Source organism: Capra hircus, chromosome 21 (assembly GCF_001704415.2).
Source record: "Capra hircus breed San Clemente chromosome 21, ASM170441v1, whole genome shotgun sequence".
In the NCBI taxonomy this organism is placed as follows: Eukaryota; Metazoa; Chordata; class Mammalia; order Artiodactyla; family Bovidae; genus Capra; species Capra hircus.
The window spans coordinates 6190560-6206809 of NC_030828.1; the positions used below are offsets into that span (position 1 = coordinate 6190560).

General features: G+C 36.6%; 1 protein-coding gene across 10 annotated transcripts in view; it reads right to left on the reverse strand.

The window, feature by feature from the left end:
• MEF2A (myocyte enhancer factor 2A) overlaps positions 1–16250 on the reverse strand; it is a 186407-nt gene that overhangs the window by 89719 nt on the left and 80438 nt on the right. For 9 of the 10 annotated variants that reach the window (XM_018065834.1, XM_018065836.1, XM_018065827.1 and 6 more), the window contains one exon: positions 5398–5589. In XM_018065834.1, the coding sequence (XP_017921323.1) occupies positions 5398–5451 (54 nt within the window). In that variant the 5' untranslated portion in view covers positions 5452–5589. 10 annotated transcript variants of the gene reach the window in all.

The window sequence follows — 16250 nt, forward strand, 5'->3', positions numbered from 1 at the left end:
TGAACTGCTAATTGACAAATTCAGACTGAAATTGAAGAAAGTGGAGAAAACCACTAGACCATTTGGGTATGACCTAAATCAAATGCTTTATGACTATACAGCAGAAGTGAGAGATAGATTTAAGGGACTAGATCTGATAGATAGAGTGCCTAATGAACCATGGATGAAGGTTTGTGATACCGTACAGGAGACAGGAATCAAGACCATCCCCAAGAAAAAGAAATGCAAAAAAGGCAAAATGGCTGTCTGAGAAGGCCTTACAAATAGCTGTGAGAAGGGAAGTGAAAAGCAAAGGAGAAAAGGAAAGATACATCCATTTAATGTAGAGTTCCAAAGAATAGCAAGGAGAGTTAAGAAAGCCTTCCTCAGCGATCAATGCAAAGAAATAGAGGAAAACAATAGAATGGGAAAGACTAAAGATGTATGCTTGGGTCACCACAAAGATTTGCAATAGATGTCAAGAAACAGCACACAGTGACTTGGAAATAATTTTCTACCTGGAGGTAATGTGAATTTAGACATTCCTTGCCTTCTAGTTGTGCCAAGGTTGTAGGTTTTATGTTCCTGTTTTTCTACATTTTTGGAAAAATTATGTTGGAAGAGTCAGGATTTATTCAGCCACCATTACTCTGATTACCAAGAATTCCACCTATAAATCTGAATCTTTATTTTGCAACAGGTTTATTTTTCTACTTGAGATATATTTAGCATTTCATTTTAAATGTTACAAAATTTAAATATAAGAAATCAGTATTAATAAAGCCATTTCAGTATTAGTCAAAATAAATTAATTTTATTTTTAAATTTTAATTTTATTCCAGTATTATAGTCACTATAAAGAAAAAGAACAGGACTAAAGGCTAGCCTACAAAATTCAGTGCCAGTATAAACTGAGGTAGATTTTATTTTAATCTAACCAGCTTTCCTGATTTTGTGTCAAATTAAACTAATACAATTCTTTGAATTCAAGAAGGTTAGATTATATCATCTCCAAAAGATCTTTTATATTTTAAATCCCAAGGACCTGCAAAATTTTTACACCATATACATTTAGACATATCTTTATTTCACTGTTGAATTTAAAAGTCCTGGAGAGACTTCAAGTGTCTGTTCTAGCCCTTCCAACTCCAGTGGAAGTTGCCACTTAAGTAATAAAACAGAACAAAATGAAAATTAACAACTCTTCTTAGATTCCTCAAAGAGCTGAGGTCCCAGGGCAACTTCTGCCCCACCTGCCAAACTGGAGACAGACAGAGACAGATACTAAGAACCATAAATCACCAGAGCCATAAACAGAAATTGCCACAGGAATCAGTACAAGGGTAGGAAAATCTGAACTGTAATTAGTGAATCACTGGAGGCTAATTTTGGACAAGTATAAAGATTAACAACTCTAGGGGGACCCAGTTTTGGAGGGTACACCTACACTTATGTGAGTTTTACCTGTAGGACCTCTATCAGATTCTCATAGTAAATCAAAATAATCAACTAAGATGATATAAAATAGTCCAAATATATATACAAAGGATGATAAACAGTAAGGTCCAAGAAAACTGGGGAGTCAAGATATATTATCAGAATAGATTTTTTAAAATCCAGCCATATACTATTTACAGAAATATACCTAAAGTATAAAGATATAAATAGGTTGAATGTAAATGTAGAAAATTAGACCTATCAAGAAAATATTAGCCAAAAGACATATGTAGTAGCTATAGTAATGTGAGACAGTAGATTTAAGTAGTTTAAAACAGCATGCCTTACTGAGGACAGAAAAAGTCAGTAAGTATTTTAAAAATTCACCAAGAACACATAACAATTCTAAATACGTATGAGCCTAATGAAATATTCCCCAAATATCTAACACAATATGTGTTAAACTAGTAAAATACATACAGAAAATGACAAATCCATATTGTGGTAAGTGTAATTATTGACATGTCTCACTGAGCCAAAACCAAATACATAAATAAAATACAGATACAGATAATCTGAACACAAAATAAGACTGAACTAATAGACATGCAGAATCCTGTATGCCACAATTAAAAGAATACACATTTATCTAGAGTTCAATTGGAACATTTACAAGCTGATTATGATTTAGAAAATGAAGCAAGATTTAAATCATTTCATTTTTTTAATTTTTTTTATTTTTTTTAGCCTAGAACATTCAAGTTTAAAGAAAAACAGAATAATACACTGAACAATCTTTCTATACACATAAAAACTCTAAGCAACAACAAAAAAAAGTGCCAAAGAGACATATGGCTCCCTGTTTTCAACTGTCGTAACAAACCAGAGTAAACCAGTTACAGATATTAAACTGTAAAGTTATACAAAATTTGATCAATATGGCTAACAAGAAAACAGATTCTTTATCTTCTCTGTGTTTTATAAAGTTTGAACAATTAGTTATTGTAGCTGATTATATTTGTTCCACCTTCCTGAGGGGGAAGCATACTCTCCTGTCTCACTGAGATCTGGCTTGATCATGAAACTGATGGAGCCTCTTCTGGCAAGATTATATATTCCTTGTCCTCTCAGAATCAAGAGTGCCCAAGTTTCTTTCTCTGGCTAATGAAATGTGGGCAGAATTTAAAACGGTGTTGCTCCATGAGACCAACAGTGTCTGAGGTAGAGGCTGTTCTGTCAGCCTCAAGTGTTCATAATCTACTGGTAAAGGTGAAATAACCTACTAAGAAACACTGAAATAAGCCCTGTCATAAAAGTGTTTATAAAGTGTTTTGGTAAAGACTGAAATATGCTATCTGAAACAGATTAACTACACACAGAATCAATATCTGGAATATATGAAGAAATTCTAAGAAAAAAATCAACAACCCAGCAAAACCACAAAACCACAAACAGGTAACATTTTACCTTCATTAGGCCAAAAAATATGCAAAATAAAATGAAAAACCATAAAGTGAGAAAGAAAGGAAGAAGAAAGGTAAAGTGTACAGGAAGAAGAAATTTTCATAATTTACTATAGTATATCTGGTACAACCACTTGGCAGAGCAACTTGAAAACCTCACAGTATAAAGTTATGAAGGACATACTCAACCCAGCAACTCCTCTAGAATCACAGAGACATGTTCACAGATGTAGCCTGGGCATCATTTCTAACATAACATGCAGCAAAATTTCTAAAAAATTGGAAACAACCTAAATGTTCTCTGATAGAAGCATTGATAAATGAACTGATGCACATTCTTTCCTGCAAACTACTTGTACTACAAGAATGAGTTACACAGACAAATGTCTGAAGCACTACATTGAGTGAAACAGCAAGTGCAGACGAGAATGCTAATTATGTAAGATTTTTAAATTGTGCTGAAATGATAGTATGCTTAATTAATAAAGAAAATAAAAATTAAATCCATTATGCAAGGTTCCTTTGGGGAAGAAAAGAAGAATGAGACTTCCAAAAATTACAAAGGAAGTACATTTCTAATTTTCTTCTTTTACAAGGGAAGGTATCTGCAGCAAATATGTCAGAATCGACCTACATTACTTCTGGAAAAGTAACAGTGTTTGAGGTATTGTTCTCTGTATTCTGCCTTAAAATAATTTTTCAACTCATTTTTTTAAAAAGTATAAGAGGATGTCTGCCCCTAAATGGAGTGACTGGTGGAAGAACAAAGAACCCACTGAGATCAACTACAAAAAACAGTGAAATACACCGAATACCTGTTCTAAGACATCAGAAAGCTGCTGAAGCACGAAGGACTGAAGATGCCAAAACTCTAGAGGGATGAAAGACTTCACTTCCAGTTAGAAGCTCCTGGTGAAACTGTGTTTGTCCTTCTTGTCCTTCTAATACTTCTTTTAAAAAAGTAAACTTCATATTAAAATATAACATAAATGAAAACCCACAAACCACTAAGTGTGTGGCTCACTGAATTTTGGGGGGAAAAAAAGAAAAGAACATTTAGCATAACCCAAAAACTCTCTTTGTCCTGTCTCCCAGTCATTATCACCTTGTCTCAAGTAAAGTCAGAAACCTGGCCTCTAGCACCACAGATTAATTATGCCTGTTGTTGAATTTTTTTATGAACAGCTTGTGTTTTTTTTTGTGCTTTCCTAGGATGATTTTTGCAATAAAACGCACAGGGCCAAAAGAGTATCCATCTGAAAAGTGGCAAATTTTGACCCCTACACCTCAAACCACATAAAAACCAAGTTCCAAATGAACAGTAGATCTAAAACCCAAAAGCCTATTTACAAGAGAAAAATGTATATATATACACGTATATACACACATATAGACTGTGTTCTATCCACACAATGGGATATTATGTACCAATGAAAATTTACTAAGTGTATCTCCATGCAACAATAACAGTGAAGAATTTCACGAACATAATGCTGCACAAAGAACGCATGCTGTTCCAATGATATGAAGTATGATATTTATGAGCTCAAAAACTCTAGTAACTCAAAACTCTTGATCCGTGGAAGAAAAGCAGTAACAAACCTAGACACTATTAAAAAGCAGAGACATTACTTTGCCTACAAAGGTCCATATAGTCAAAATCATGGTTTTTCCAGCAGTCACATAAGGATGTGACTACTGTATGTAGCACAGAATCAAAGGGCAAAAAGATATACTGAAAAATGAACTCCCCAGGCCAGTAGGTGTCCAATATGCTACTGCAGAAGAGGGGAGAAGTAACTCCAGAAAGAATGAAGAGACTAAGCCAAAGCAAAAACAATGCCCAGCTGAGGATGTGACTGGTGATGGAGGTAAACTCTGATGCTGTTAAGAACAATACTGCGTAGGAACCTGGAATGTTAGGTCCACAAATCAAGGTAAATTGGAAATGGTCAAACAGGAGACGGTAAGAGTGACCATCGACATTTTAGGAATCAGTGAACTAAAATGGACCAGAAAAGGTGAATTTAAATCAGATGACCATTTTATCTACTACTGTGGGCAAGAATCCCTTAGAAGAAATAGAGTAGCCTTAATAGTCAACAAAGAGAGTCCCAAATGCAGTACTTGGGTGCAATCTCAAAAACAACAGAATGATCTCTGTTCATTTCCAGGACAGGGAAGCCTAGTGTGCTGCATTCCACGGGGTTGTGAAGAGTCGTACACGAATAAGCAACTGAACTGAAACCTACACAATGGATGGTACCAGTGGAATTGCAGTGATTTTACTTTCCTATGTTGCTTATCTATGTTTCTATAATTAACAAAACGATTTCTATAATAATAATAAAAAAGTTACTTTAAAGGATATGATGGAAAGTCAGAAATTTTGGTAACTAAATTTTTTAATGTAGTCTAGAAATAAAAATATTAAGACTTTAATTAAAACACCATTCTATTCTGTACTTTTTTTTTAATCTACATCTATTAAAATAGATAAGTTAAAATTTTCATTTACCTGTCGATTCCTTTCATCCATTATGCGTGTGATTTGTATTTTCTTCCGCCCCATTTTCAGTCACCTTTCCTTCCTTATAGTCCAAATATTTGAATCAAAAATTGATTTTCTTTAATACCCTAATGCATGGTACACAGCTTCTGTTATTTCAGCTTCTAGTTTGAGGGCTACAGCCAAAATTTTCTGTAAGATCTGAAAGAAAAAACAAATTAGAAAATTTACGTTCTGTAGCACATCATGCAAATGTTATACAAATTTTAAACCTGCCTTTGACTATATTATTAGTTGAAATTTTTCACTACATAAAATCAGTAAACAAGTTGAAATCTTGTTAATTTTACCACTAAAATAGCTCCTGAACTTTTTCATGCCCTTAATTCTGGCTAAAACAATGTAACAATTATAACCTTTAAGTTTTTCCTCAATGCATATAATAACAGCAAATATCCTTAATGGCTTTTGATGGCTCCCATGTCAAAGGATGAACTCATAAATCTACATGTGTAGCCCCAATCTGCTTTTACAAATTCTTCCTGCAAACTGCCCTAGCCACTAACAAAATTACTATTTGTCAATCCACAAAGACATTATATGCTTTCATAATAATACATACCTAAATTAAACTATTCCTTTAGCCATTTAATTAACTCTTCCTCATCAATCAAGATCCAGTTCAAATGTCATCACCCTGGATAAATAAAAGGCCAATAGCCCTTGGTAGAATAAACCACAGCATCTTATTTTGTACGTTAAGTTCCAAAATCATTTACCTCTCAGACTGTGAATCTTTCAAGAATAACAATTTTCCCCCCCACTTATCTCTATTGTAGAATGACTGGCAATGATATAGTTTGTCATGCTCTGAACAATAGTTTCATCCAAAACACAATGCTATTAAAACTTAAGTAATAAAATATTTACAGAGGGATGGGGGACAAATCTTAAAACACAGTAATAAATTTTCAGGGGAATCTTGAAGTATTTTTTAACACTGTACATGTAACTCTATAGAACTTTAACTGTACCGTGCAAATCCAGTGTTTGATTAAATTTGGCTTTTGCTCAAAAGCGGTGAGCCTTCAATTTTTATTCATTATCTCAGCATTTCTTACATTTCTTCCCTTATTCATTCTGTTATTTTATACATGTATTAATTGATAATCTATTAATAACTAATAACCTATGCAAAACAGGTACTTTGAAATGCTGAATGAGGTACCTATGATAAAATAGTCAAGGAAAAATGGCAAAATTTCTAACCTCACAGTTCAGAGTCTAGTAGGGCAAAACAGACATTAGTCAAACCATCATACAAATGAGTACGTATAAAAACTCATTTATCTGACCTAAATTCATGGTCAGGGCAGGCTTCACTGAGAACCGCTTCATACTCAAACCTGAGTATGCAGGTGTTTATACCAGACAGAGAACAGTATGTGCAAAAACTCTGTGCTAAGAAAGAGCAAGAAATATAAGAGGAACTGAAGGATGGTTAGTCACTTGTACGAATCAGTCAAACAAGTAGCTGTGCTGTAGAATATCTGTTTATTAATAGACTGTAATATAAACCATAGAAGTTGGCTTATTCCAAATCATGTTCCCTAACAGATGACAGTGCACCCAATTCCCATTATGAAAACTTGCACTGTAGCAAGCAAGACAAATATTCACACATTTCACCACTGAGATAATACGTTAAATTCTGTAAGGTATATGCACTGTATTATCCTGTATGATCTGTAAAATTCTAAATATATCTGAGCATTTTGCTTTTGACAATGGTACAGTAGGTTGATTTAAACCAGTATGTCCCTGATAATCATTAGAAAAGCAGAGCAAAAAGTAGTCTGTTTAAAACCGAAGAATTGAAAAAAAAAAAACAAAAAAAACTTTCAAGACAGTGAGAATCTGCACAGAAATTCTTCTGAGACCTAGATGAAACAGGTGGGACCAGACTTAAGAAGTATAGCTTCAAATCTTTTCAACCTGACCATATTAATTAAGGTACTATAGGCTACACCTAGTATCATTAGCCTAGCTGCATACCAATAAAACCTTTCCAAAAGGTTTTGGCAAAAGTAAATCTTATCAGCAAAAAGACCCCAAATTTAAATTATCTTATCATTATTCATATAAAAGTCTACAGAAAAAAACCCAATCAAGATCTGACTGAACACCAAGGTTTTAAAACAGCACTAGAAACAGACCCATAGTAGATCCAGAAAATGGCGCTAGCAGAAAACAGTTTTAATACACTATTGACCAGAGACATATTAACACAACTTTTGTCACCTGGATGCTACTGACTGGAGAAGCTGCAATATTCATATGTAACAAATCACCAACCAGGGGGGTTAGTTTCTGCAAAAAACCCTCAGTTAATAATGTCATAAACTAAGCTACTTTAATGTGTTAAAAGGAAGTGTTTTTTTTTTTAACAATTTTAAACAATGCTAAAAACATGGAAAACAGAAAATTGAAAAATACAATTTTAAAAACAGAAATTAAGAAACTGATGGATGACTTTAACATTAGGTTAAGTACAACTGGAGAAAGAATGATCCAGAAAACAGAAAAGAAGAACATACCCTGAGGCCCAAAAAGACACAAAAATGGTAAATACAGAAAAGTATGAAAAAATATGACACATGAAGAAAAGGTCCAAAATATGTAACTAGAATCCAGAAAGAAGGTAACCACATACAAGCAAGAAAAAATACTTAAGGGCCTGATAGTTTAAAACTTCAAAAAACAAAACAAAACTGAACAATGACATCAAGCCAGATTCAAGATCTAAACTTCCAAGCATAACGAATAGAAAGAAAACCACACTTAGGCAAATCAAAGTAAAGGGGGAAGGTGGAGGGATGGACAGAAACAAAGAGACAGAAACAGCCGCAACAGACCTAAAAAGCAGCCAGAATAAATTAAAGAATATTAACTCTAAGAGTAACAGTAAGATATAGCTGGCTTTGAATAAATAATGGAAGCCAGAGGACAACAAAAGGATATCCTCAAAGTGCTGGGAAGAGGGGAAATGTCAAAACAGATTTCTGTATGTGAAAAAATACCCTTCAGAAATGAAGACAAAATAAAGACATGTTTAGTCAAACAGAATCAGAGAATCTGTCACCAGGAAGCACTAAAGAGACTTCTTCAGGTAGGAAGAAAAGAGGGCTTCCAGATGCAGCTTGGATATACACCAAAATATGAAATACATTGAACAGGATAAATCTGTAATTCTAAATGAATACTGACTAAACAGAATAATGACAACATTTTGTGCAATCTAAAATATTACAATGGACAACAATAACAGTACATAATTTGGAGGGGTAGTACTGATAAGCTGAAGTGTTCTAAAACCTTTCAATGACTAGGAAATGGAAAAAGTTCTAATTTACTTCAAATTTCAGTACATGAAAGATGTATACGGTAATCGCTGGGATAACGACAGGGAGGTCAATTAGATTATATATAGTTGTTCCTTGGTATCTGTTTCAGGAACCTCAGTTCAGTCGCTCACTCGTGTCTGACACTTTGTGACCCCATGAACCACAGCAGGCCAGGCCGTCTTGTCCATCACCAGCTCCCAGAGTTCACTCAAACTCCTGTCCATTGATCAGTGTTGCTATCCAGCCATCTCATCCTCTGTTGTCCTCTTTTGCTCCTGCCCCCAATCCCTCCCAACATCGGAGTCTTTTCCAATGAGTCAACTCTTCGCATGAGGTGGCCAAAGGACTGGAGTTTCAGCTTTAGCATCAGTCCTTCCAAAGAACACCCAGGGCTGATCTTTAGAATGGACTGGTTGGATCTCCTTGCAGTCCAAGGGACTCTCAAGAGTATTCTCCAACACCACAGTTCAAAAGCATCAATTCTTCGGCGCTCAGCTTTCTTCACAGTCCAACTCTCACATCCATACATGACCACTGGAAAAACCACAGTCTTGACTAGACAGACCTTCATTGGCAACATAATGTCTCTGCTATTGAATATGCTATCTAGGTTGATCATAACTTTTCTTCCAAGGAGTAAGTGCCTTTTAATTTCATGGCTGCAATCACCATCTGCAGTGATTCTGGAACCCTCCAAAATGAAGTCTGACACTGTTTCCACTGTTCCCCATCTATTTCCCATGAAGTGATGGGACCGGATGCCATGATCTTTGTTTTCTGAATATTGAGCTTTAAGCCAACTTTTTCACTCTCCTCTTTCACTTTCATCAAGAGGCTTTTTAGCTCCTCTTCACTTTCTGCCATAAGGGTGGTATCATCTGCATATCTGAGGTTATTGATACTTCTCCCAGCAATCTTGATTCCAGCTTGCGCTTCTTCCAGCCCAGCGTTTCTCATGATGTACTCTGCAAAGAAGCAGGGTGACAATATAAAGCCTTGATGGACTCCTTTTCCTACCTGGAACCAGTCTCTTGTTCCTGTCCAGTTCTAACTGTTGCTTCCTGACCTGCATATAGGTTTCTCAAGAGGCAGGTCAGGTGGTCTGGTATTCCCATCTCTTTACAGTTTATTGTGATCCACACACTCAAAGGCTTTGGCATAGTCAATAAAGCAGAAATAGATGCTTTTCTGGAACTCTCTTGCTTTTTCCATGATCCAGTGGATGTTGGCAATTTGATCTTTGGTTCCCCTGCCTTTTCTAAAACCAGCTTGAACATCTGGAAGTTCACAGTTCACATATTGCTGAAACCTGGCTTAGAGAATTTTGAGCATTACTTTACTAGTGAGTGAGATGAGTGCAATTGTGCGGTAGTTTGAGCATTCTTTGGCATTGCCTTTCTTTGGGAGTGGAATGAAAACTGACCTTTTCCAGTCCTGTGGCCACTGCTGAGTTTTCCAAATTTGCTGGCATATTGAGTGCAGCACTTTCACAGCATCATCTTTCAGGATCTGAAATAGCTCAACTGAAATGCCATCATGTCCACTAGCTTTGTTCGTAGTGATGCTTTCTAAGGCCCACTTGACTTCACATTCCAGGATGTCTGGCTCTAGGCAAGTGATCACACCATCGTGATTATCTTGGTCGTGAAGATCTTTTCTGTATAGTTCTTCTGTGTATTCTTACCACCTCTTATTAATATCTTCTGCTTCTGTTCAGTCCATACCATTTCTGTCCCTTATCAAGCCCATCTTTGCATGAAATGTTCCCTTGGTATCTCTAATTTTCTTGAAGAGATCTCTAGTCTTTCCCATTCTGTTGTTTTCCTCTATTTCTTTGCACTGATCACTGAAGAAGGCTTTCTTATCTCTTCTTGCTATTCTTTGGAACTCTGCATTCAGATGCTTATATCATTTCTTTCTCCTTTGCTTTTTGCTTCTCTTCTTTTCACAGCTATTTGTAAGGCCTCCTCAGACAGCCATGTTGCTTTTTTGCATTTCTTTTCTATGGGGATGGTCTTGCTCTCCTGTACAGTGTCACGAACCTCCGTCCATAGTTCATCAGGCACTCTATCAGATCTAGTCCCTTAAATATATTTCTCACTTCCACTGTATAATCATAAGGGATTTGATTTAGGTCATATCTGAATGGTCTAGTGGTTTTCCCTACTTTCTTCAATTTAAGTCTGAATTTGGCAATAAGGAGTTCATGACCTGAATCACAGTCAGCTCCTGGTCTTGTTTTTGCTGACTGTATAGAGCTTCTCCATCTTTGGCTGCAAAGAATATAATCAGTTTGATTTCGGTGTTGACCATCTGGTGATATCCATGTGTAGAGTCTTCTCTTGTATTGTTGGAAGAGGGTGTTTGCTATGACCAGTGTGTCCTCTTGGCAAACTCTATTATCCTTTGCCCTGCTTCATTCCGTATTCCAAGGCCAAATTTGCCCGTCACCCCAGGTGTTTCTTGACTTCCTACTTTTACATTCCAGTCCCCTATAATGAAAAGGACATCTCTTTTGGGTGTTAATTCTAAAAGGTCTTGTAGGTCTGCATAGAACCGTTCAACGTCAGCTTCTTCAGCATTACTGGTTGGGGCATAGGCTTGGATTACTGGGATACTGAGTGGTTTGCCTTGGAAAGGAACAGAAATCATTTTGTCATTTCTGAGATTGCATCCAAGTACTGCATTTTGGACTCTTTGGTTGACCATGATGGCTAGTCCATTTCTTCTAAGGGATTTCTGCCCACAGCAGTAGATATGATGGTCATCTGAGTTAAATTCACCCTTCCAGCCCATTTTATTTGAGGATGCTAAAGTCCCTTATCCCGGGTTCGATCCCTGGGTCAGGAAGATCCCCTGGAGAAGGAAATGGCAACCCACTCCAGAATTCTTGCCTGGAAAATCCCATGGACTGAGGAGCCTGGTAGGTTAAGTCCATGGGGTCACAAAGAGCTGGACACGACTGAGTGACTTCAATGGCATAGCATCGGCATATAAAAACCACACATTCTCTCATATACTTTAAGTCATTCTTATTTTACTTATAATACCAGATAAATGTATAAATGCTATTAAATAGTTTCTTGCATGTGGTAAATTCAAGTTTTGCTCTGAGGATTTTTCTGGAATTTTTTCTGGGATATTTTCAATCCATAGTTGATTGAATCCACAGTTACAAAGTCCATGTATATGAAGGGCTAACTGTATAGCTAATAAAGCTATTAATAACAGAGGGGGGAAAAGATCAATAAATAATCCAGATTAGATTTTAAAATACCTAATTATAACGTGATTATAGAAAATACACCTAAAATATGGGATTATGGAAAGAATAAGCATAAATAAAGATATATTTTGTATGACACAAACCATAAGAAAGCTTGTAGGGCTATACTTTATCACAGAAAACTTTAATGCATGAGAAAGATATATATAGATACACGGGTAAAAATATAGTGGAATACTTCATTATAATAAGTGTTCAATTTACCAGGAAGGCACCACAATTCCAAATTTGAATTTACCTAATAACACTAAACTTCCCTGGTGGCTCAGATGGTAAAGCGTCTGTCTACAAGGCGGGAGACCCAGGTTTGATCCCTGGGTCGGGAAGATCCCTTGGAGAAGGAAATGGCAATCCACTCCAGTACTACTGGCTGGAAAATCCCAGGGACAGAGGAGCCTAGTAGGCTACAGTCCATGGGGTCGCAAAGAGTCGGACATAACTGAGCGACTTAACTTTCACTTTCACTTTCAATAACACCAAAAGTCAGGTATCTTTTCCTGAAACGGAGCTATTTTTTTGCAAAATCCTTATCATAAGCTTGTTTTTTCCACTTTAAACATGAAAAATCATATAACATATTAATTAATACTCCCCAATCACTTCTCATTTAAACTTCAAATCTTTTGGGTTCCCTAGTAGCTCAGATGGTAAAGCATCTGCCTGCAATGCAGCCAACTTTTTTACTCTCCTCTTTCACTTTCATCAAGAGGCTTTTTAGTTCCTCTTCACTTTCTGCCATAAGGGTGGTAACATCTGCATATCTGAGGTTATTGGTATTTCTCCCAGCAATCTTGATTCCAGCTTGTGCTTCTTCCAGCCCAGCATTTCTCATGATGTACTCTGCATCGAAGTTAAATAAGCAGGGTGACAATATACAGCCTGACGTACTCCTTTTCCTATTTGGAACCAGTCTGTTGTTCCATGTCCAGTTCTAACTGCTGCTTCCTGACCTGCATACAGATTTCTCAAGAGGCAGGTCAGGTGGTCTGGTATCCCCATCTCTCCAGCAATATTAGAGATGCACAATCCTTTTGTTTTGTTGTTCAGTTGCTAAGTCGTGTCTGACTCTGTGACCCCATGGACCGCAGCACACCAGGCTTCCCTATCCTTCACTATCTCCCGGAGTTGGCTCAAACTCATGTCCATTGACTCGATGATGCTATCCAACCATCTCATCCTCTGTCATCCCCTTCTCCTTTTGGTGACACTCAGCAGATGCTTCAAAACGTCTACAAGTGCTTCTAATATTTAAGAAATTTCATTTGGAGGGTAATTTGTGACCTTCCTCATAGACTTATTTGTTAAAATATTGCATTAAATTTTATAGATGTAAAAACCATTTTTTCCTAAATAAACTAATAAACAAGGATATATTATATAAAGTCAACATGAATAGAACTACGCAAAGTCCACAATTCTAACAAGTGCGTTTTAACACAGCTTTCTCAGTAATTAAAGGAACAAGCATGCCAAAACAAGAACAAGCAGACCAGAAGACACAGGAAAAGACTTGCACTTTACCACAAACAACCTGAAGTTTAGAAACTATACCCAACAAGTGCAGAAAATAACATTCTTGGTAAATGCATAAAAAACATTTACCAAAAGTGACCACAAACTGGAGCAAAACTAGGTGTTAACAAATTTCAAAGGATAGGCATGTCTGTAATCTCAGACAAATTAAGACGTGAATTAATAACAATAAGAAAAACCTTATATACGTGAACATTAAACAATAAACCTCTGAACAGCCCATGAGTAAAGGGAAAAATCATAGGGAGAGCTAAAGCAAATTTTTAATGGAATGTTTTTAAAACAGTTACTATCAAAATGTGTAGGGACACAGCTGAAACTGTTCTTAAGAAGAAAATTTTTAGCTTTAAAATACATATTCAGTAGAAAGGCCAAAAACCACTGTTCTAAGTAACAGTCTGAAAGAGGTACCCAAAAAAAAAAAAAAAAAAAAAAAACCTGAACTCCAAAACAGAATAAATGATAAAGTAAAGGTAAGAGTTGGATCATCAAAAAAGCAAGAGAGTTCCAGAAAAACATCTATTTCTGCTTCATTGACTATGCCAAAGCCTTTGACTGTGTGGATCAAAATAAACTGGAAAATTCTGAAAGAGATGGGAATACCAGACCACCTGACCTGCCTCTTGAGAAACCTGTATGCAGGTCAGGAAGCAACAGTTAGAACTGGACATGGAGGAAAAGACTGGTTCCAAATAGGAAAAGGAGTACATCAAGGCTGTATATTGTCACCTTGCTTATTTAACTTCTATGCAGAGTACATCATGAGAAACGCTGGGCTGGAAGAAGCACAAGCCGGAATCAAGATTGCTGGGAGAAATATCAATAACCTCAGATATGCAGATGACACCACCCTTATGGCAGAAAGTGAAGAAGAACTAAACAGCCTGTTGAAAGTGAAAGAGGAGAGCGAAAAAGTTGGCTTAAATCATCTGGTCCCATCACTTCATGGTGGGGAAAACAGTGGAAACAGTGTCAGACTTTATTTTCCTGGGCTCCAAAATCACTGCAGATGGTGACTGCAGCCATAAAATTAAAAGACGCTTACTCCTTGGAAGGAAAGTTATGACCAACCTAGATAGCATATTCAAAAGCAGAGACATTACGTTGCCAACAAAGGTCCGTCTAGTCAAGGCTATGGTTTTTTCAGTGGTCATGTATGGATGTGAGAGTTGGACTTTGAAGAAAGCTGAGCACCGAAGAATTGATGCTTTTGAACTGTAGTATTAGAGAAGACTCTTGAAAGTCCCTTGGACTGCAAGGAGATCCAACCAGTCCATTCTAAAGGAGACCAGTCCTGGGTGTTCACTGGAAGGACTGATGCTGAAGCTGTAACTCCAATACTTTGGCTACCTCATGCAAAGAGCTGACTCATTGGAAAATACCCTGATGCTGGGAGGGATAGGGGGCAGGAGGAGAGGGGATGACAGAGGATGAGATGGCTGGATGGCATCACCGACTTGATGGACATGAGTTTGGGTAAACTCCGGGATTTGGTGATGGACAGGGAGGCCTGGCGTGCTGCAATTCATGGGGTCGCCAAGAGTCGGACCCGACTGAGTGACTGAACTGAACTGAACTGAAAGATAAGAGCAAAAAGTAACAAAACAGAAAATAAGCATACAACAGAGAGCGACAAAGCCAAAAGTTCGTTATTTGAAAAACTAGTAATAATTGATAAACTTCTGAAAAGAGTAATATAGGAAAAAAGGAAGCAATCCAAAACCTATCTGGTCCCAGAAGTCTTACACAAAGAAACACAGACTGTCCTATACATACATTTATCACATGAAGATTGGTACAAACAGTAAAAATGTGACAGTACAGTAAATTACGTATTACCATGAAATTAAACTGGCATGTATAATTCTAACACTACCTGCTGTTATGTCCAGCTCACACACTCAAATAACCTAATTCCAACAATCTTTTGATCCCACTAGGTCCTACAATTTATTAAGCTTATCACATTTCACTGTCCCTCACCCACTTTATGTGGATATAGCTCCTTACCCAGTTTAATTTTCATACATTCTTACTCCTTTGGCTCCGACTATCCCTCCTATGCCCATACTTCCTGGGGAAAAACCCACCCCTGCCAAGGATGGCTTACTCCCATGTAGCTGAATATGGCTGAAAAACAAACAACCATGCTAATTAAAATTACTCTGACTAAATTCATGATCATGAACCTCAAACCTTAAATATTCCCTTCATACTGCCTAGCAATCTTCTATTCCCAATTTCCTAGCTGATTATTTAATACCATATTATATCCCCTCACATCTACAACACTCATCCTTAACCTTCACTTTCAGGTGATGACTTTGCTACCTACTCTACTGACAGCAACAACAACAAAAAAAGCGCAATCAGTAGAGAAGCTCTTCAAATTCCTGCTATCACAACTATCAACCCACCAGAATCTATCTCATATACTCTGCCTTCCTTCTTTTTAAAATCTTGGCTCAAACAATAATTCTTTTCTTTCCTTCAATGTCATTTTTTTCTTCCATACTGAAGAGTTCCCACCGGCAAAAAAATAAAAGATGCTATTATTATTTCACTTACCTAAAACAAAACACAGAAAACAAACAAAAAATCTTGATGCTGAGAAACATTTAAAATACATTAAATGATAA